General features: G+C 45.5%; 1 protein-coding gene across 2 annotated transcripts in view; it reads right to left on the bottom strand.

Annotated features, from left to right (window-relative positions):
• Positions 1-256: 256 nt before the first annotated feature.
• LOC140458481 (nuclear receptor ROR-alpha A) overlaps positions 257-24,091 on the bottom strand; it is a 915,004-nt gene continuing 891,169 nt past the window's right edge. For both annotated transcript variants that reach the window (XM_072553141.1, XM_072553142.1), the window contains 4 exons: positions 23,880-23,987; positions 17,436-17,546; positions 9,457-9,569; positions 257-8,698 (listed from right to left, as the gene is read on the bottom strand). In XM_072553141.1, coding sequence (XP_072409242.1) covers positions 8,534-8,698; positions 9,457-9,569; positions 17,436-17,546; positions 23,880-23,987 — 497 coding nt within the window. In that variant the 3' untranslated portion in view covers positions 257-8,533. The remainder of the gene's footprint in view (positions 8,699-9,456; positions 9,570-17,435; positions 17,547-23,879; positions 23,988-24,091) is intronic.

Genomic DNA, 24,091 nt, shown 5'->3' with positions numbered 1-24,091 from the left:
AGGGACCTTCGGGCTGTATTTAAGACAGTTAAGGTGGTTAAAAAGGCAAATTCAGGACAAGGCGAAGGTTCCCCCCTCAGTTAGGATGTGATCCAAAGACTTAGAATTCAGCACAAAATCAGCAACATTGAGCCAAGTTACTGTGAACAGAGTGAGTAGGATCGAAATAAAAAGACATCAGGCAGAGCCCATTATAAGCAATAATTTTATTATAGGATAACCGCACATAAAGCACATCTAAAATTGATGTGTTGCCTGCAGTTTTTATTAAAGGTAATATTAAAGATAACCATTTCTAAGTACAATATAACAACATTCATATTAGAATGAAAATCTGGGTATTTAAAAGACAACATTAAATCTCTTATATTTTTTACAGTTTTATTTACAAAACAAATCAAAATACTTCTTTATTTAGGAATCAGTGAAGGAGCAAGACTATTTAGGATAGGCAGACTGTAGTTAAAGAGAATCTGGAAAGATACAATTAAAGGAAATTGACACTGTCCTTGACAAAAAAGGACTGGCTTCCTCAGTCCTTGGACATATCCCAAGTCTAGTCCTCTAGATGCACCTATCTGTGGCTGATCTACTCAGTGAAAGTAAGGTGACCGAAGGGTGGTACTGTTTAGGAATAAAGGTATTTGTTCACAAAGCAACTTGTCTATCACCACACAGCAGAAAACACAAAATAGCACACCCTAGTTTGTAACTATGGCTAAGATAAGCATATACTGAAAGAGATATAATACACTTATAATAATGCAGTCTTTAATAAACAGGTAAATATTTGCACTGAGCAGCTTGATAATACCATTTCCTTTCTTATCTATACAGAAACAAACAGAGAACTTTAAAAAGATAGCTGTATACAGGGTGATAGAACTTTAAATATTGCGAGAGAAAAGCAGAGAGCGAGGAGAGACTCCAAATGGGCCACTGCAACGTTTTTAGTTAGAAACAAAAGAGTCAGTCATTTATAAGGAAGAAAGTGATAAATAACAGGTTGCATTCACACGCTCAAGTCTAAGTCTTACTATGCACAGAAAGTGATTAATTTTATATTTTATTGCTCAACATGGTGTTATGGCTAGAGTTTTATCTATTATTATTATCATCGGTACTTTGGAGACAAGAAAATTGCTAAAATTCCATAAAAAGAGGATTAAATCCTATTTGAAAGTTTCCCACCTGACACAAACAATAAAAGCCTTGTCTGGGCTTGCCCTATTAACGCATTTCTTTCGACTGGGAAGATATCGTACAACTGGAAAGGTCCACATAGGCCCAAACCCACAACACAGAACAGCTCCTTCACAAAGGGGAAGGAGTAACACACACATAAAGGACACAGAGAGAGAGAAGCAGTCCGCTGAGTTCTGACATTGTTAACGACAAAATACCAGGCCATTGTTTGGATGAGTTTAAAATACACAGCAACTCAAACAAATATCTAGTTAAAAATATTTTCTTTTTAAAAAAACCTTTCAATGTTGTCGCCGTATAAAATATTCATTTTTATTGCTCGTGATTGAAAAATCGTTTGCACGCTAAAAATTGTTTTGAAGTGTTCTAAAGTCCATATTCTGTTTATGAAAAAGAGACTGACTCTATTGCTCATAGGAACTATCAGAGAACACCTCTATGGATACTTCTTGGGAAGCTTATAATTGCTGAGAGCAGACAGTAGGTGCATGGTAAGGAATATTGATGGAACAATGGTGCTGTGACATAGAGGTCATCTATTAGAAGTAAGTGACCATGAAAGGGAAAAATGCATTAGGAAAGTTGAGGTGTACATTTGACCTGTAGCGTGTCTATGCACAAAGAACTATAGCTGTGAATGGTTGATAAGTATCATTTTATGTAGATAAAGGTTCACCATCGGTAAAGGTTTAGAGCAGTTGTTAAGAAAAGCAGTGACACTTGAAACAAAATCAATATTACACACTGCATCCTTTCACCATTCTGGTAGAGAACAGGCCATCAGTGCTGGGATTCCATATCTGAATTGAGACTGTGGTTTGAATTCAAGAACAAATTCAGATTAGTAATACAGAAGATGCATTAGCTGCAGTGTAACTGAGGTTGCCGTATTTTTCCCTTGTATTTTACAATCAATCTGTCCAGAGACACCATTGAACAGCTCTGGAGCAGATGGAGCAGGTTTCCTAGCTCAGAGGTAGGCACACTACCACGGTACCACACAAGCTCTATTCACACTGAATTGTTTTAGATTAGATTCCCTACAGTGTGGAAACAGGCCCTTCGGCCCAACAAGTCCACATTCACCCTCCGAAGAGTAACCCACCCAGAACCATTCCCCTCTGACTATGGGAAATTTAGCATGGCCAATTCACCTAGCCTGCACATCTTTGGACTGTGGGAGGAAACCGGAGCAAACCCACGCAGACACGGGGAGAATGTGCAAACTCCACAAAGTCAGTCGTCCAAGGCTAGAATTGATCCTGGGGCCCTGGTGCTGTGAGGCAGCAGTGCTCACTACTATATTTAGTTGAATCAACCTGATGTTATTACACACCTCTGAAGCAGATGGGATTTGAATGCCATCCTCGTTAGTCCAGAGGTGGGGGCACTACCACGATGTCACAAGTGCCCCCTCCCAGGTAGCTTTATTATTCAAGTCCAAATCAATCTCAGGTGGTCTACTCAGCTGAAAGATTTCTTTTAAAATCAATGTTAATAACTTGGCATTACCCGTTCTTCAGAACAGCATTCTGCAAAGTGGGCAGACTAACTTCAGCTGTGGATTTGCACTGTTTGAAAGTAATTACTGAGGCCAGTTGGTAATTTATTGTTGAATAAAATTATTCTTTTTGAGAAGTTCTGTTTGGGGGGAGCTAACAAATAATTGATAAAAGTGTGAAACAAGAAAAGTAAAAACAACTCTTCCCACCTCATGTCCCTTCCAGGCCTGGATTTGGAGTCCCCCTCAGGCCTCCTGGATGGCCTTGTCTATAGTCCTGGCTGCCAGATGCAGACAGTGCAACTCCCAGCCACTGGGGGGCGGTGCTTTATGACCATGGGGCAGGCTTGTTCTGAATTGGTGAGTATGCTGCTGACTTCTTCAATGGGGGAAGAGGGGTGGAAGCAAGGCATACACCCCTCTTTGTGCAATTTTTCCATCCCTCATCAAATGGCGAGGCAGGCTTGACGGATCAATTCCTGTTCCTACTTCCTTGTATATCCTTTGTTTTTGTGCACGGCTAGCTCAGTTGGTTGAATGGCTGGTTTGCAATGCAATGTGACGGTGTGGGTCCAATTCCTGCTCCAGCTGGGGTTAGCATGAAGGACCTTTACACCCTCTCCTCTCACCTGAGGCACGGTGACCCTCAGGTTAAACCACCACCAGTCATCTCTCTCTCTTGTGACAGAGCAGCCTGATGGTCTGTGGGGACTATGGTGACTTTAACTGTTCATTCACTACCTGCTTCCAGTAGCTTCACCCATCTCAGTTCATGAAGTGTACAACCAGCATTGAAATCCCACTCACAGGAATGATTGAATATAGGTGATTCATGTGAATGTTTAAATATCTCTGGGGAGGCTTGCTCAATTTATTGCTTATTTGCAGTCTTTTTGTTTTGTGAAGTTTCAAAGAATTATACATCTGAATCCGCAGGTCTCTCTGTTCCACAACATTATCCAAGACCCTACTTCTAAATGCGTAAATTCTGCTCTTGGTAAAACAAACAAGGGCAGGACATATACAGTTAAATATAGGGCCCTGGGTAGTATTGTATAACAGAGAGACCTAGGGGGTTTGGATACATAATTCTTTGAAATTTGTGTCACATATAGATAGGGTGTTTAAGAAGGAGTTTGCCTTCATTGCTCAGACCTTTGAGCACAGGAGTTGGGATTTTATGTTGAGGTTGCACAGGACTCTTCTGGAACACTGTGTCCAGTTCTGGTCACTCTGCTATAGGAAGGATATTATTAAACTGCAGAGGGTTCACCAAAGAGTTACCAGGACGTTGCTGGGAAAGAAGGGTTTGAGTTAGAAGGAAAGGCTGGATAGGCTGGGAGTTTTTTTTTTCATTGGAACGTAGGAAGTTAAGGGGGTGACCTCACTGAGGTGTATACAATCATGAGGGACATGTATAAGGTGAATGGCAGTTATCTTTTCCCTAGGGTGGGGAGTTCAAAACAAGGGAGCATCTTTTTAAGGTGAGAGGAGACAGATTTACAAGACACGAGGGGCAAATTTTGTTGACACAAAGAGTGGTTCAGGTGTGGAATGAACATCCAGAAGGAGTGGTGGACGTGGGTACAGTTACAACGTTTAAAAGACATTTTGATAAGTTCATGAATAAGCACAGGTGGGTGGGATGAGTTTAGTTTGGGATTATGGCTGGCGTGGATTGGTTTGGACTGATGGTCTGTATGTTTACTTGCAGTATTGTTGCTTACTTTTCTGTTCTTGTATTAAAGGTGCTGGACTCTCAGATGAAAACACAGGACCAAGGAGCAGGTGACTGTGGAAACACAGGACCGAGGAGCCAATGACTGTGGAAACACAAGACCGAGGAGCAGGTGACTGTGGAAACACAAGACCGAGGAGCAGGTGACTTTGGAAACACAGGACCGAGGAGCAGGTGACTGTGGAAACACAGGACCGAGGAGCAGGTGACTGTGGAAACACAGGACTGAGGAACAGGTGACTGTGGAAACACAGGACTGAGGAGCAGGTGACTGTGGAAACACAGGACCGAGGAGCCGGTGACTGTGGAAACACAAGACCGAGGAGCAGGTGACTGTGGAAACACAGGACTGAGGAAACACAGGACTGAGGAGCAGGTGAGTGTGGAAACACAGGACTGAGGAACAGGTGAGTGTGGAAACACAGGACTGAGGAGCAGGTGACTGTGGAAACACAGGACTGTTGAGCAGTGTGGGTCAATCTGCCCTTTGAATCTGCTTCCCCAGTCAATAAAGGTCCTGGTTGATTTGTTTGTGGTCTCAGCTCCACGCTCCTTTCTGCCCTCCATAATTCTTGTTGATTAACATACCAACTAACTCTGTCTTCAATAAATCCCACGACCCAGTCTCCAGTGCTTTCGGTGGAGGAGAATTCTCTTCAACCCATTACAAGATGGACTGCCCGCAATGAGGACCTCTTCTCATTGAGGTAGGCAGGTCACCTTTGGGAAGCTAGAGGGGCAAACTTTGAACTACATGTTTGGAATTCTGTCGATCACATGTCACACAGTCACAACAACCTAATGGACCAGAAAATTGAGTTCAAGCCCCAGGAGTGGCACAGAAATGGAAACAGTAATTAGAAGAATATGGGAAGTATTGGCTTCTAATGAATGATGAGTTGCTAATGCTCCAGATTGCTTTGAGAGATTCAGGAATTAAATACTATTCGCTGTCTGCTGCTGCAGACAGTTGAAGGAACAAATATGTCATTGTACACAGAAAGAGGAATGGGGACCGTTTTCACATTATCTTTGAACACTCTGATTCTGAGTTACAGAAAATATTTGGTGTGCGGTTAAATGCCAAGTGGGACAACACAGTGGCTCAGTGGTTAGCACTGCCGTCTCACAGTGCCAGGGACCTGGGTTCGATTCCAGCCTCGGGCAACTGTCTGTGTGGACTGTGCACATTCTCCCCGTGTCTAGGTGGGTTTTCTCTGTGTGCTCCCACAGTCCAAAGATTAGTGGATTGGCCATGTTCAATTGCCTCATTGTGTCTCAGGATGTGTAGGTTAGGTGGATTAGCCATGGGAGATGCAGGGTTACCAGGATAGGGTGGGATGCTCTTTGGAGAGTCGGTGTGGACGTGATGGGCCAAATGGCCTCCTTCCACACAGTAGGGGATTCTATGGAGAAAGTGAGGAGTAGGGCATCTTATGATTGGTTGACTGTCACAGACTATCCACATGTGCAGTGAAGAGCCCTTTCACTTGACACTGTGTGCCAGGAGGGGGCGATATGACCAGTGATGGAGTATTGTGAGGGGGCAAGGTTGGCATCAAGGGGTGCAGGTTCCATGAGGAGGGATATGGGGGGTGGGCGCAACAGCAGGTGTGCAGGCATGGGGATAGATGGGTTGGGGTAGCAGGAGAGAACAGTTGGAGGAATCAGTACGGAATAAAAGCTTCTGGAAATGCCCGGCTGGTGACCCTTGTTGTATAGATAGAAAGCCCCATCTAAATTCCTGGGGAATTGCAGCCTCCTCTAACTGAGAGCTGCACTTCGGTGATAAACAGCTCCAAACCTGCGTGGCTCAGACTTGCTCATTCCACTTAGGGTTGGTTTCTTGGAGATAAAGTTGACGCTGGTGACTGGACTCCTTCTCTGCAGGGCTGAGTCTACCTGCCACCCTTGCCCCCTCACAGTGCCCCATCGCATATCTGTCTCCGGGATCTGGATCCTCTGTCCCGGGAGTGGGTGACAGATGGACCCAAGATGCAAATCGATTCTCCACACTGACTCCACACTCTTCCCTCTTTTTCCAGATGGGATCTTGGGTCTGAATTTGGAAATGCCCATATCGTCAGTTTCCTGGACTCAGGGAGATGGAAACTGCTAGAATGCTGTTCGAGCTGATGCAGTGTTGGTGAACATGAGAAAGATAGGGACCTACATGTGCTCTCATTTAACATGCATCAGTAAATGGTGAAAAGAGCAGATCAAATCTTTTGATTGCTCTGATTGCAAATCTAGGGTCAGCCAGTATTCCATAGAAGCCTTCACTAACAGCTCTCCCTCTACAAAAACAAAATTGCAACTGCCTGTAATAACTCTAGTGGATTACAGACACTGTCCAATAAATTGCCTCCAATATTAATTGTAGGCAACATTCTTGTTGATTCAGTTTGCAACTTCTAAGGGTCTGAATGCCTTTGCTGTGTTTACTGTTACAGGAACTACTGACCATTCCACACCTTCATTATATTCTAAGTTATCCCTGAGCTAAAAAAGTTCAAACCCTCTGTCTGATTTCTGTCGGACCTTCAAGATTTCCTTCCTAGGATTCTTATCATTTAATCAGAATGCTGGATTGTCTTTCACAGTGACAGGAATTGTCAGGAGTGTCGCACAGTTAGGGAGCATTTCAAACAAACAGTGGCCTGACTCCTGAATCCAGACTCACTCCAGGATTAGAGCCAGACTGACTGCCTCACACACAGACACACAAAGTGATCTACTCAACAGCCCTTAGCAGGATAAGAGACTGTATAAACACATTTTTGTTTATCTTCCCTGAGGGGTTAAATGTACACTAGCAAGTACCCTTTGTACATATTGCACTACCAAGGAATGAAGTTAATGTGCAAAAAGCAACAGTGACACAGACTTATCATTCTCACACACACACACACACACACATAAACACACACTCACACATAAACACACACACACACACACATAAACACACACTCACACAAACTCACACACACACACACACACACACATAAACACACACACACATAAACACACACACACATAAACACACACAAACACACACAGATAAACACTTACTTTAAATGTTTCTACATTTTTGCGTTTTTTTTTGGAATGTTGTTTCACAAGGAAACCTCCATTTCAAGATTAAAAAGACTTGTGTTGCTTCATTAGCAGAAACATACTTACACTGTGGCACATTAATCGAAAAGATTTCACTAGGACCAGACATATTCTCACAAGAAAATAACACCAAGCTCTTAGAAAATAACACTTCTTTCTATTGTTGGCTTGCCTTACAAAAAAACATTGTCTCGCACAAATCACGTCTCTTTTATTGCAGGAATATTTTAAGTGCTTCCTAATATTCATACCAGGGTTATAAAAATAGAACTCTCTCTAAAATGGTCCAGACAAGGCTTCGTTTTTTTATAAATCATTTTGATTCCATTACCCTTCATCGCACCATTCTTCATCTGAATCAATGACACAATAATCAGCCGCACAGACTACGGAAATTGGAGTGCGTTTGTGAATCAAACTAAGTATGTGGGCATTCCTACTATAAACAAATATCAACCTTAAAGCAGCATCTAAAACTCCGAACCTCCCTCCGTGCACTCAACTGTTAAACTTGTATTTCTTGTGCACGTCCTATTAACAGAACTAATAAATACAACATATCATGTACAAATTGGGAAAAAAGTGCTTAAATTGCAGATTCATATTTTGTCTCACAGCACATCAAGTTTAAAATGATATACTGATAATAACTGTTATGTTCACGTATTTACTCTATATACCCTGTAAAAGATTTGCTCTAAATTAGCTTCTCAGCATTATAATGTCACTGTGCGCTGTGCTCTACACAAACTAAATGCATGAGAAAAACAAGTTCAACTTTCACGAAGAAACTAATATTAATTCACCCCCCCTGCCCCATCCCCTAAACTCCCCGCCCAAGAAATTTGTTGCTTCATTAATCTCCTGGACTTGTGCACAGCCACTGCAGTGCAGCAAGGGGAAAATGTGAAATATCTTCAATTATCTGATGCAGGTACTTCCAGGGTTTCGATCTCCTCTGATGACAATATCTAACCATCCGTCGGCATCATTTGCTCAAACTCGGAGCTGAACAGCTCCTTATACAACGGAGGGAAATGTACCCGCACAATGTCCGGGTGTAATGCTTTGAACGAGGACAGCTTCTCAATGTGCCGATTACACAGTGTTCGTAACGTAGACACTTTAGATAACAGCTGGGGAAAGAGGGAAAGCAAGGGTAAAAACGATTAGCAAACATTGTGAAGACTGGACAAGCAGAGGTAAATCTGCAGAATGACTCTCACAGATCCTACTCACAGCACGAGGGCTGAGCCCCATCCCCGTGCGGATTTAATTGTTACGTTCCAAAGGGAATTGGATGAATATGGAAAGAGGAAAATATTGCTGGTGTCTGAGGAAAAGGCAGTGGGTTGGTCTGACTGAATGGGTCTTTCCATAATTCCATGATTTATTAAACTGGGTGTAAGGTATGGAACTCATTCATCTGGTCCTCAAGGACCTGGTGGGTCAGCAACATTCAATCCCAGAGTAGGACATGCACATTCCACATTACTTTGTAGGGGATTCATCAATCTGATCCATAAATACTCAGAAGAGCACAAGAAACGTGGGTGACAGCACTGCTGACTCACAATGCCAGAGGCCGGGTTCGATCCCGCCCTCGGGCGACTGTGTGGAGTTTATACATTCTCCCTGTGTTAAGACCTCCATAAGATATAGGAGCAGAAACAGACCATTTGGCAAAGGTTTCTGAATTGTGTTTGAGATTCTAGCTTTTAACGTTTTGTCAACCTCATACTTTTGCAGCTATCTGTTCTATTCTTGAGGTTCTGGATAGAAATCTCTTAAATGCAGAACAGAAGGAAGCCAATCAGCCCATTGAACAGTTGAAGAGCAATCCAGCCAATCCCCTCTTCCCTCATCTCCCTGCAGCCTTGAACTTTTTGATTACCTTTGTCAGAATGCCATCCTCTCTGTGATGTTTCTGCAAAATATGCTGGAGTGTTAATTGAATTCTCTGTTGCAGTTTTTCAACTTTTATCTTCTCCTGGAGCCAGAGACGATCTGGGTGGAGAGACAATGAAATAACGATCACAGCAATTGAGCCATCAGCTTCTCCCTAATGATTTTCTCAAAGTGCTTTCATTGAGTGATTGCACAGAGCATGCACACAGTGGGAGATTGAGGATGAATTACTGGTGGTCCCCATCTCCAAAGGGATACCTGGTCTGTGCTCGGAACTCAGTCAGCCCATAGTCAGCACTGCCGTGAAACTGCCAGTGATGCCACACCTAATACACAGCACCAAGTCCATAGTTGGCAAACAGCCAGTGCCTAACACCCAGTCGGACATCCAGCATTACTCTAGATCCAGTACGGGAAGGATATTGGCCTAGTCACGTTAAGTCTACACTGTGAATCCAGAAACTTAGCTAATGCTCTGGGGATCTAGATTCAAATACTGCTATGTTAGATTTTGTAATTTGAATTCAATTTTAAATAAAAAATTATCTGGAATTCAGTTGACTGAAACTATTGATTTTTCTGTGGGGAAAACCCATCTGGCTCACGAAAGGGAAGGAAACTAGCATCTTTACCCTGATCTGGCCCCCCTACATGTGACTCCAGACCCACAGCAATGCGGTTGGCTCTGAACTGCCCTCTGAAAGCTACTCCGTTACACCAATTGCTATGAATTCAATAGCATCAAGACACAAACGATAAATGCTGGCCAGCCAGTGATGTCCACATCCTTGGGAATTAGTGAAGAAAAAGGTTTCGGGGTCACATCCTCTCCATGTCTAACATCCAGGCTGGATTAAGCCTGTATCAAATCTCCACTGTGGTCACAGCGCATTGCCCTGCTGTAGTTTAAGCACACTCTACACCCAGCCTACACCTGGTCCACACCCAGCCTACACCTGGTCCACACCCAGCCTATACCAGGTCCACACCCAGCCTACACCTGGTCCACACCCAGCCTACACCTGGTCCACACCCAGCCTACACCAGGTGCACACCCAGCTAACACCTGGTCCACACCCAGCCTACACCAGGTCCACACCCAGCCTACACCTGGTCCACACCCAGCCTACACCTGGTCCACACCCAGCCTACACCAGGTCCACACCCAGCCTACACCTGGTCTACACCCAGCCTACACCAGGTGCACACCCAGCCAACACCTGGTCCACACCCAGCCTACACCAGGCCCACACCCAGCCTACACCTGGTCCACACCCAGCCTACACCTGGTCCACACCCAGCCTACACCAGGTCCACACCCAGCCTACACCTGGTCTACACCCAGCCTACACCTGGTCCACACCCAGCCTACACCAGGTCCACACCCAGCCTACACCAGGTCCACACCCAGCCTACACCTGGTCCACACTCAGCCTACAGCTGGTCCACACCCAGCTTACACCTGGTCCACACCCAGCCTACACCAGGTCCACACCCAGCCTACACCAGGTCTACACCCAGCCTACACCTGGTCCACACCCAGCCTACACCAGGTGCACACCCAGCCAACACCTGGTCCACACCCAGCCTACACCAGGTCCACACCCAGCCTACACCTGGTCCACACCCAGCCTACACCTGGTCCACACCCAGCCTACACCAGGTCCACACCCAGCCTACACCTGGTCTACACCCAGCCTACACCAGGTCCACACCCAGCCTACACCAGGTCCACACCCAGCCTACACCAGGTCCACACCCAGCTTACACCTGGTCCACACCCAGCTTACACCAGGTCCACACCCAGCCTACACCAGGTCCACACCCAGCCTACACCTGGTCCACACCCAGCTTACACCTGGTCTACACCCAGCCTACACCTGGTCCACACCCAGCTTACACCTGGTCCACACCCAGCCTACACCAGGTCCACACCCAGCCTACACCTGGTCCACACCCAGCTTACACCTGGTCCACACCCAGCCTACACCAGGTCCACACCCAGCCTACGCCTGGTCCACACCCAGCTTACACCTGGTCTACACCCAGCCTACACCAGGTCCACACCCAGCCTACACCAGGTCTACACCCAGCCTACACCTGGTCCACACCCAGCCTACACCTGGTCCACACCCAGCCTACACCTGGTCCACACCCAGCTTACACCTGGTCCACACCCAGCTTACACCTGGTCCACACCCAGCCTACACCTGGTCCACACCCAGCCTACACCTGGTCTGTAGTTGCACTGTACTTCTATCTAATCTGTATTCAAACCATGAGCAGTCCATATCCAGTCTGTTTAACCTCTTAATATGCACATAGTCCATTGCCAACTAGTATCTAACATCCAATCTCCAGATATCTCATCCCCAGTGCATTCCCTTAGCAAATGTCAAACGTTTGCTGTGGCCAGCTGCCATGTAACACCCAGTTTGTACTCAATCTATACACAATCGTTATAATCTAGACTATCCCATCATTGCCTTTGTCCTTATCACAGTCCCAAAAAAGCTTCCGTTAAAATCACATCCTATGTGATTGTGACAGTGCAGGGAGGTGCCATTCAGACCATCCACACCAACCCTCCAAAGAGCATCCCCCTCAGACCCATCCCCAGCCTTATCCCTGCAACCCTGTATTTCCGATGGCTAATTCACCTCGCCTGTACATCCCTGGACAATTTAGTATGGCTAAATCTAAACCCCCACTGCAGGAAGAAACCAGAGCACCCGGAGGAAACCCACGCAGACACAGGGAGAATGTGTAAACTCCACACAGTCAGTCACCCAAGGCTGGAATCGAACCCAGGTCCGTGGTGCTGTGAGGCAGCAGCACTAACCACTGGGCCACTGTGCCATCCACATCTCCAACACTTGACAAGCTTGACCATATCAATTGCCTCAAACACCTCCCCTCCCCAGCTTTCCCTAGCACTGACGCCTAACTCCCATAGCCTTCCTTCACTCACAAAGTTAACGAGCAAATCGGTCTATCTCTGTACTGAGTATGTGGCTCAGGAAACATTTGAGGTGTTGCTTTTAAATTTGGACTGTAATCCTCAATCTCTCTCAGCAAAACACTATTCCTTGATATATCGAAATCATTGGTTCCTGTGTGGACCATGATCCTCTCATTTCCACTCCAAATTCACCTTCAGCTACAAGTAAGGATCTTTAATCCTGGCAAGGGTCAATAACACAGCATCTGAAGCTCTGTTCATAACTAGACAGAACAGCATGATTTCCACTAACTACCATGACCAGGTATATTTTCACTTGCTCCACTCGAATGGCTTCCTGTAGCCTGGTCAGTTTGCTCATTCACTCTACAGTCCTTGTCCTCACCCACCCAGAGTCTTCATACCTCCCACCCCTGTTGGCCAAGGTTCCTCTGTGGGGCAGTGTGGTGACTCAATGGTTAGCACTGATGCCTCACAGCACCAGGGACCTGGGTTCAATTCCAGCCGGCTGTCTGCGTGGAGTTTGCATATTCTCCCCGTGTCTGCGTGGATTTCCTCGGTATCCTCCAGTTTCCTCCTGGAGCCCCAAAAATGTGCAAGCTGGGGGGGGGGGAGTTGGCTATGCTTTCATGTGGGTAAGCCATGGGGATGCAGGGTTACCAGAATGGGGTGAGATGCTCTTCAGAAGATGAACTTGATGGCTGAATGGCCTGCTTCCACACTATAGGGATTCTAACTTCACTATATTTTGGATGCCCTGATCTGCTGGACTCAGAGTCACAGCCTGAACTCCCTGACCACTGCCCAACTCAAATGTTCTGCTTAACCCGAGGAGTGAGAGCATTCCGGAATAAAATGCTCAAGTAGCTCTCCCTCTCTCTGACGCAAGTAGCATAAGCCAACAACCCAGAACTGACATTGTTTGAGGTACTGGTCCTTACTGCAAATAGAGTTGTTCAGGTCTACACAGCATCTCTTACACTACAGACACAATGCATCACCATATCTGTCTAGCCATATTTATTTATTTGGCTTGTTAATTTGTTACTTTTTTAAGTCAATTATTTTATTAATTAATTAGTTTGCCTTGTTTAAGGAATAAATTTTGTGAACTAACAGTGGGATGTATCTTTCTAGCTTAGAGACCAAAGAAAAATACAGGCCAGCAACAGGAACTTCATTTAAAAGCAAGCTCAGAATCCAGCTTCCTCTCCCCGTCTGCACTGAGTTCGCACTTGCACCGAATTCTCCACTTTACCTGCAGCTTATTCCAACAATCAGTGCTGCCATCACACTCTGCTCCCCTTTCCCAGTCAAGCAACAGATTCCTTTTCAAACTCCCATCCTCATTTTTAATTTCCTCCATTGTCCTGGCTTTCCTCACCTCTGTAATCTCATCCACCCAACAGACCTTGGCAAGATCTCTGGGCATGTCCAATTCTCGCCCCTCAGTTTTCACCAGTTTCCACAGTTAGTGCCTTTAGCTTTAAACTCTGGAGTTCCCTCACTATCTTTCTATCTCTGTTCCCTCCTTTAAGGTGCACTTAAAATCTCTGCCCAAACTTTAGCTCAACTATTATCTCATTATGTGGCTGGACATCAAGTTATGTTTCATTATGCTCCTTATAAAGTTCCTTGGAATTTTTATGCATTCATTCATGGTTTTGCTGGCTGGGCCAGCATTTATTAGACAACCCTCACCGTTAAAGACACATTGCTATCACATGCAGGCTAGACTAGGTAAGGGTTTTCTTCCCTGAAGCACATGATGGGTTTTTAAACATCAATCAACAGTGTTTATATGGACAATACTGGGTTAGCTTTTTACTGCATTCAAATTTCACCACCTGTCTCAGTAGAATTTGAACCCTCGCCCCTCAGAACATAACAGTCTGGTTTATTGACCCACGACACTACTGCCTTCCACTTAAATGAAAGGGGTACTTTAAACATGGGAGTTGTCAACAAATCTTAACACAGTCAAGATTTGTGACAAAATAAACGAGGAAACACAGAACTATATGTTGTCACCTGCCCATCTCAGCTGTACTTCAAATGGAGAAACAGGAAAAATAAGAGTTTGAGCTATAGGGAGAGGCTGAACAGGCTGGCGCTGTTCTCCCTGGAGCTGTGGGGTGACCTCATAGAGGTTTATAAAATCATGAAGGGTCCGGACAGGATAAGTAGACAAGACCTTTACCCAGGGGTGGGGGAGTCCAGAACTAGAGGGCATGCGCTTAGAGGAAAGATTTAAAAGAGACCTAAAGGGCAACTTTTTCACACAGAGGGTGGTGCGTGTATCGAATGAGCTGTCAGAGGAAGTGGTGGAGGCTGGTACAATTGCAACATTTAAAAGGCATCAGGATGGATACATGAATAGGAAGGGTTTAGAGGGATTTGGGCCAAGTGCTGGCAAACGGGACTAGATTAATTTAGGATATTTGGTCGGCATGGATGAGTTGGATCGAAGGGTCTGTTTCCTTGATGTACATCTCTATGATTCCATGACTCTAAGTGGAAATGGCACTGTGGGTCATGTGCCTGGCATTCTGGCTAATAAATTTGTGCATCAGTCTCTCAAGAAGGATAGTGGTTTCACAGAATCAGGCATAGATTTGATGGCAGTGCCAAGTTTTCCAGTAGTTGAAAGGATTGCTCACTGATCAGATTAGCCATGAATTGGCATTGCAAATCTTCGGTCAGCGTTACACCTTGCAAAAATTCACATTTGACGAAACGCTGCATATTTGACCTATCAGAACTGCACAACGATGACACTCGTTTTCACATGTGCAATTGGTTATCCGCAGTGCTTCAAAACATCCAATCCAGGCTTCAAGCTCTTTCGCACAATTTGTTGACCTTTCCTCTGAGTCTACAGCCAAATTTAATCAAATCAATCACAGTGAACGTCAATAATAAACAGACTCACAATATCAAACACGGATCAATTGAATCACTGAACAGTGCACAAAGCATGAAGGAAAATGAGTGGCAGAGAGGTAATGGGGTGAAATGACTGGAACAAAGTAACTAAATGAGGGTTTACTACTTTAGTCAATCGTGGGGAGTAATGTTAGAAGGTCATAGTTGAGCACTAAGCGAAACACAGGGCAGAGTCTGCATGGTTTTGTGAAAGTTAAATCACGTTTAACCAAGTTATTGGAGTTCTTTGAAGGGGCAGTATACATGGTGCACAAAAGTTGTGGATGCATTTGTGAAAGCGTTTGACAGTGTACCACACCGACATTTATTGCAGAAGGCATAAGCTCACAGAAAGTGTGCAGAGATGGGTCTCCCTGATTGGTATGATGTGGGGTCCCTCAGGAGTCTGTGCTGGAGCCTCGTATTCTTAAAACTAAAATGACATGGAATTTTAACACTGAATGACTTGGATGACGGAAACAAAGGTATGGTGGTTGAATTTGCAGGTGATACAGAGTGACTGAAACAAAGGTAGGAGCTGAGATTGGGAAGGTGACATGAGGCAGATGTCGCTGAGCGAGTGGAAGTTGGAGCGTAACATGGAAAAATGTGCCATTGCTTACCCAGGCCCAAAGAATGAAAAAGCAGCGTATTACTTAAATGGAAAACTACTTTAACTTTCCAAGCTGCAGAGGCAGCTAGGTGTTCTGATTAGGAGTCCCATAAAGTTAGTGGGTAGTACAGCAAGTAATTCTAGAAAGTGAATAAAACACTATACAAAGAAAAAATTGGACACTAATAAAAAGTATGGATGTTATACTTCAGCTATGGAGGGCATGGGTGAGACCACAACTTGAATATTGTGTGCATTTTTGGTCTCCTTATTAAAAGAAGAAGGTAAATACATGAGAGTCAGTTCAGAGGAGGTTTACTGACTCCTGGGAATGAGCAGGCTGTCTTAGGTTGGACTTATTTAAATCGGCATTTAGAAGAGCAAGGTATAAGATCTTGAATGGTCTTGACAAGGTGGATATAGAAATTAGGTTTCCTCTTGTGGGTGAGAAGAGAAAATTAGGGGGTCACCCTTTAAGGAGGAACGTTGGAGGCTGAGGGGTGACCATGCAGAGGTTTACAAAATCATGAGGAGAATATACCCTCTAAATGCCTTTAAAGGCTGGTACAATTGCAACATTTAAAAGGCATTTGGATGGGTATATGAATAGGAAGGGTTTGGAGGGATATGGACCGGATGCTGGCAGGTGGGACTAGATTGGGTTGGGATATCTGGTCAGCATGGACAGGTTGGACCGAAGGGTCTGTTTCCGTGCCGTACATTTCTATGACTCTATAATAGATAGAGTGAATGGCTAGGGCCTTTTTCCCAAGGTACGGGAGTCTAAAACTCAAGGACGTAGAGTGAGAGAGGAAAGATTTAAAAGGGACCTAAAAGGCAACTTTTTCATGTGGAAGGTGGTGTGTGGAATGAGCTGCCAGAGGAAGTGGTGGAGGCTGGTACAATTACAACATTTAAAAGGCATCTGGATGGGTAGATGAATCGGAAAGGTTTACAGGGATATGGGCCAAATGCTCACAAATACAACTAGATTATTTGAGGATATCTGGTCGGCATGGACGAGTTGGACCGAGGGGTCTGTTTCCATGCTGTACATCTCTATGACACCAGGTTTTAGTCCAACAGATTTGTTTGAAATCACAAGCTTTCAGAATGTCACTCCTTTTTCAGGTGAAGTTGTTTGACTTCTGACCTTGTCCACACCCGTCCAACACCGGCACCTCCACGTCACTCTATCACGGAGTTGAGGAGATTTTGTTTTCTCCCAAACGGTGTTGCCTTTGAAACTACCTCCCTCCAACGGCAATGGAGGTGCCGTCTTTGAGTATTTTTTAAGGCGGAGGTTGATTATTGTTGGGCTATCAGGAGGGATTGAGGGATATCAGGAGCAGATGGGAATGTGGAAATCTGAACACAAGCAGCCACGCTCTTATTGAATGGCAGAGCAGGCTTCAAGGCCTACCTCTGCCCCGATTCTTATGTCGCTATGTCACGCAGAGCTCACCTGCAGAGATCAGCACGTAGGCAGAAAACAAGGCGATCTCGTCCTCCACGAGGTGCAACATACACAAACCTTTACCGAATTCAAAGATGGAGTTGATCAAGTCGTCACAACCTGCCAGGACATTAGAACAGGTGAAACACACAGCAAATCAACACATGCCTTAAGGGACCAGTTCTCTGGTACTCATCTAGGTTGGTATAAGTGTCAGTCATGATCTAAACGCAGAATGCCACACCTAGTGCGAAACCTGTGAACAAGATAATATTGGAAGATTGGGAGGATCTCCAAAGGGATGCTTCAACCTACATAGTGGCTTGTTGACGAATTCTCATTCATGACGCATTGGTGTGGCTGGAATAACGAGTGTTAGCCAGTAACTCTGACCCACATGACTAATCCACTGTTTTATTATGACACTTCACGATTTTTTTCACATAACTGACATTTTACCCTTTAATTAAATTCTTTGTGGAATGCTAATTCTGCAATTAAAAGGTATGAGCATCTTTTGACAACTTGATAATCGTTCTTGTAAACTCTATGACTAGAAAAGGTAAAATCTCACCAGCACATAATCTGTCCTTGGCGATTTTAAAAAAAAACATCAATTTAAAAATGTTAATTTGCCTTTTTTTGGCTCTTTTCCTCTTTCGATATTTTTGAGCCAGAGTTGTTTTTGATTCGCTGTACAGGTATCTCCTGCTGAAAACACATTCCAATTGGACATTTTCATTTCAGAGCAGCCTCCATTTTTGTTTTTGTGCGGTTACCGTGCACGGTCAGTCTTTTTTTAAAATCAAACTATTGCTTCACCATTTTCTTCCTTGACCCTCACACTCACTGATCCCCCTTTCCAGTGGATTCTTTCCAGCAATTGTCTCTCTCTCTCTCTCATTTCCCTCCCTCCAACACTCGCTGCTTCCCACTCCCAACTCTTCCAACCATTGTTTCCGTCTCTGGACCTTTACATCCTCCCTCCCAGCTCTCACCCTGTCTCCCTGCTTCCCTCTTCTAAACCCTGACTGTTTCTCCACTTACTTCTTTGCCTACCATCCCCCCTCCCTCTCATGGCTTGCTATGGGCAAGCAGGAGGGAATATGCTGAGTGGTGGGAGGTGGAAAGTGCGAGGGTTTGTGAGGGAATTGGAACAAGGAGAGCAGCCAGATCTACATCAATACATTCAGCAGCATTGATTTGCTTTGGTTTATTATTGTCGTGTGTACCTAGGTACAGTGAAAAGTTTTGTTTTGCGTGCAGTTCAAGCAAATCATACCAAACAAAGTGCATTAGGATAATGAGAGGGATACAATGTGACAGCTGCAGAGAAGGTGCACAAAGAATGATGTCAACATTAAATTCAAAAAGGTGAGGTCCATTCAGAAGGCTAAAATCAGCGGGGAAGATGCTGTTCTTGAATCTGTTGGTCTGTGTGTTTAAGCTTTTATATCTTCTTTCTGACAGACGAGTTTGGAAGAGATTATAACTGGGGTGGGAGGGGTCTTTGATGATGTTGGCTGCCTTCCTGAGCAGTGGGAAGTGTAGATGGAGGCAGTAGATAGAAGGCTGGCCTGTGTGATGGACTGGGCTGTGTTCACAACTCTCTGTAGTTTCTTACATTCCTGGGCAGAGCAGTTACTGTGGCGAGCCGTGATGTATCCAGATAGAATGCTTTCCATGGTGCATCTATAAAAATTGCTAAGAGTCTTTACGGACGTGCCAAATTTCCCTAACCGCTTGAGGAAGTGGAGGCGTTTGCTTTCTTGACCATAGCATCAATGTGGGTGGTGATCATCACTTATGACAATTGCAGCTACTTTCTCCCCAGCAGCGATAAAGATAGAGAGGCCTATCACAGAGCTGCAGCATGAATGAGATGGTGTCCTTCACCAGGATAGACCACCAGGAGAATCAGCTTCCTCAACATAAACCTTCAGTGCCTCAGAAGGCTCATACCTTCAGCGATGACATCTTCAACCTCCAGGAACAAGAGCTGCTCTCTCCCTGTTAGAGCAACTGGGAAAGCATCGTCACTCGTTATCATAATCACTAGAACCCTGAATCTATTTCCCTCCGCCTCTGCTGGTGACATCTGCATGATTTCACACGTTGTCTCTCCCAAGCGATCAGCACTGTGTTTGCAAAGGCCTCCACTTGGTCACAGTGAAGCCACATTTACTGCACAGACCCACAGACCTGGGGAAATCGACAGCTTCACACAAATCGAAGCTCATCCCTTCAATCAGAAGAGATTCATGCCCAGCTGGCATGAGGCAACTCAAAGACTGTCTTGCATCTCTGAGGAAAATATGTGGACATGTGATGGCTTAGTGACAATGTCACAGGACTAGCAGTCCAGAAACTTAGATTAACATTCTGGGGAAGTGTTAGATTTGAATTTAATTTCAAAAAAACATTTGGAATGCTTATGTCTTATGGTGCCCATGCAAACACCGGGTCCGGCAGCATGCAAGGAACAGGAAAATCGATGTTTCGAGCAAAAACCCTTCATCAGGAAGCATCCCATTCCTGATGAAGGGCTTTTGCCCGAAACGTCGATTTTCCTGCTCCTCCAATGCTGCCTGACCTGCTGTGCTTTTCCAGCACCATTCTGATCTCTACTCTGGTTTCCAGCATCTGCAGTCCTCACTTTTGCCCCATGCAAACACAGTCTACTGTTGCAAAAACCCATTTGGTTCACAAATGTTCCTCAGGGAGGGAAATCTGCTGTCCTTACCCTGAATGGCCTACATGTGACTCCGAGACGCACAGCAATGTGGTTCACTCTTAAATGCACTTGGGGAAATTAGGGATGGGCAATACATGTTGGCCGGTGTCCACATCCTATGAAGCAATCGTTTAAAAAAACCTGGAAGTAGCCATGGTTCCAGTCGCTTTGCTCACAAAAGGGATCCCTACACCTTTGGAGATATAAGCTACCCTCTGGGGACTGGGCTCATGACAACAGTAAATAACTCTATCACTGCCCTATGGAAAAGCTAGAACAGGAGTTGTGTCACCATGACAATGGTAAATAACTCTACCACTGCCCTCTGGGAAAGCTAGAAAAGATGACCACGAGGGTCATCTTTGAGCTAGTCATTGGGTTGCTGATAGCGTGACTCAGTACTCTTACTGGACACCCTTCAGTTTGTGCAGCAAGGAATCCACTGAATCCCTACAGTGGGGAAACAGGCCCTTTGGCCCAACAAGTCCACACCGACCCTCCAAAGTTCCTCACTCAGACCCATTCCCCTACCTGACATTTACCCCTGACTAATGCACCCAGCCTGCACTTCCCTGAACACAATGGGAAATTTTGCATGGCCAATCCACCTAATCTGCACATCTTTGAACTGTGGGAGGAAACCTGCGCACTCAGAGGAAACCCATGCAGACACGGGGAGAATGTGCAAACTCCGCACAGACTATCACCTGAGGTTGGAATCAAAACCAGGTCCCTGGTGCAGTGAGGCAGCAGTGCTAACCATTGTGCCGCCCCAGGGTGGGTAGAATAGTCATCCCTTACTGAGAGGGATGGGACCGTGGGAGGAAACAAGCTGCTGACTACTCAGTGTCCTCTGAGGAGAAAGGTTCTGATGTGCATGTGGTCCCTCCACCGCTTACCTTCCTGCCAGACTGATCCAGGCCTCATTCCAGTAACATGAATGTGTTTGAAGATGTGCCTTAGGACCTTATGTTTTCCCAGCCTACTCCTCTTTTCCAGCCCCCCTGAACACGTATTACCGCACAGTCTGAAAGTGCTTCCACATCCCATCACAACATTTGGCTACTGCCTACTCTGGGAAAAGTGAGGACTGCAGATGCTGGAGAACAGAGTCGAAGATTGTGGTGCTGGAAAAGCACAGCCGGTCAGGCAGCATCCGAGGAGCAGGAGAGTCGATGTTTAGGGCATAAGCTCTTCATCGGGAATGGAGATCCTGATGAAGAGGTAATGTTTGAAATGTCGACTCTTCTGCTCCTCGGATGCTGTCTGACCAGCTGTGCTTTTCCAGTACCACAATCTTCGACTACCGTCTAATCTGGTTGTCCCATCCTCCTGAAGATGAATGCCGCTGTGGAATTCGCAAGAGAGGTGACAGCACTGTGAATAGCCCCAATAAAGTATATGCTTCGTTAAAATGTCCTTCGGCCTGACAACATTGGCATTGCTGTAAATACTCGAGTGAATCCCCTGAAGCAATACAAAGATGACCCTTCCACTTCCCAAAGCTCCTACACGATACTCCAGTCCCATGGGTTCACTGGAGCTTGAGACTCACAGTTTGGGAGTGTCACGTAGCTACAGCCTAAAACTGATGGTGACAGAAGTTCCTTGGACAAACCATGATGTTCATGGTCGTTTCCCGAGACACTTGCCACACAACCACCTCGACTGAAAGTGGGTTACAAGTACTGAAATATGTTGACTTATAATACGCACCCAAACGGTTCAGATTAAAAACTGTTACAATGGAGCCCATTACTCGGGCTTAGTATTTCATGGAAGCATTCATTTTTCGTATCTGCTTTGAGTTCCAGGGATCACTTCGTTGCAGTCAGTAGATTTTAAACTGGCCGCAGTCATTTTTCATTTCAACCCATAACTGTCAGAACGAAGATTTCATCGGCTCCTTCCACCGCTCACAATGGCCTCTCTCCTGCAAGGTTGCACCATAATACACTTAAACCTACAGAGATTCCCTCGAGACTGATGGATCAGGTTTATATTAATAGTGTTTTCACATTGAAACAAGCCTCATGTCTTTCACTTGTGGAACTATTCCGGATGTATGTTAGAGATGATTGAGGCTGCACCATTGGAGATAGAGTTTCTCCTTGCCCAGGAAATCTGGACCTTGATCTTCCAGTTGGCGTCAGTGCGTTGTTATTGATGAAGAGATCCAGCATTGCCTCAGTGTGTTAGCACAGACTTCAGCCACCTGAGGAAAAGGGTGTCCGAGAGCAACAACATCAGATCCAACACCAAGCTGATGATATACAGAGCTGTAGTGGTTCCCAGCCTCCTGTATGGCTCTGAGACGTGGACTGTCTACAGCAGCGACCTCAAGATGCTGGAACAGTCCCACCAACGCTGCCTGAGCAAGATCCTGCCAATCTACTGGGACGCACCAACACCAGAGTCCTCGACCAGGCCAACATCCCCACCATCGAGGCAATGACCCCTCCCTCGATCGGCTGCGATGGGCTGGGCACGTCATCCCCATGACCGACACGAGGCTCCCCGAGCAGCTGCTCTCCTCCCAGCTCCGAAACAGCAGGCCAGCCCCAGGTGGGACAGAGGAAGGGGCTCAGGGATACCCTCAAGGCCTCACTGGGGAAGTGCAGCATTCCCACAGACACCAGTGGGAATCACTGGCCCCAGACCATCCCAAAATGGGGGAGGAGCATCCGGGAAGGCATCGAGCTCCTCGAGACTCACCATCGGGAAAAAGCGGATTCTGGGGGAAATAGCAAAAGGAGCGCGCTACCGCACCAACGCCCCACCCCATCCCCTTCCCATGACCACCGCCTGCCTCCAGTGTAACAGAGCCAGGGGTAGCTGCATCGGTCTGTACAGCCACCTACAGACTCACCGAGAGTGGGAGAGAGTCACTCCTGTTTGCGAGGGACCACTGATAGTGATGATGATATATTATTAGCACCAGTGAAAATATCTTCAGCCCATACGTTCGGCTGTGAAGCATGATTGGCTGATTGCAGCATCCATGGAGAAGACAGGTGAGTCAAGAAAAGACTGTCAAAGAGGGAGGATGTATCCCGTTTCCATGACATTGGCCTGTCGCGTTCGGACACAGTCTTACAGCTTTCGAGGTTTTCAGTGAGTGAATGGGTCAATGAATATATGAGTGGGTGGGTGAATGAGCGGTCAGGGGTAAGGGAATGGAGGCACGGGGGTATCCATGTTCAGAAGGAAGGGGCTATTCCAGTGGGGGGAAACATGAGAACACAATGAAGAGGAGAGGGAGTAGGTCTCGAGCCTGCTCTGCTATTAATGTACGATCGTGACTGGTCTCATCTCAGCTTCAACTCCACTTTCCTGCCCACTCCCCATAACTCTTCTACCTAATACACATTACAAATCAATCTACTTCCTCCTTAAATTTACTCAATGTCCCAGTATCTGCCTCACTCTCGTGTGGTGAATTCCACAGATTCACAACCCTTGGGGAGAAGCGATTCCTCCGTACCTCCGTTTTAAATTTGTCAGCCACCCCTTACGCTAAAATTATGATGTGTCATTCTAGATTTCCCGACAAGAGGAAATATTTGATGAGCAAGGAACACTGAAAATTAGAACTGGCCCACATTTAAGTTAGAACAAATAAAGTGCAACGTGGTTATTCAGCTGAAAGGATTAGAATATTAAACAATGCTTTAAAAGAATTAATGTCTGTCTAAGTGCCAGGGATACTTACACCTTACCTAATGATTTGAAGATATCTGGACCAGCATATTTGCCATCAAAATAAACCGTGTTATTCTGTGGGTCAAAGGCTCGACACATTCGGACAAACACAACTTCTAAAGAACCTGTAAATGTGGAGGACATTTCATAAAGTCACAAGTCGATGAGATCTTTGTTGGAATTGACAGCATACAGCATACAGCCATAGAGTCGTACAGATGTACAGCAC

Source organism: Chiloscyllium punctatum, chromosome 33 (genome assembly GCF_047496795.1).
Source record: "Chiloscyllium punctatum isolate Juve2018m chromosome 33, sChiPun1.3, whole genome shotgun sequence".
NCBI classification, from domain to species: Eukaryota; Metazoa; Chordata; class Chondrichthyes; order Orectolobiformes; family Hemiscylliidae; genus Chiloscyllium; species Chiloscyllium punctatum.
The sequence above is the reverse complement of the archived record's forward strand: the minus strand, read 5'-3'. Positions and strand labels throughout refer to the sequence as shown.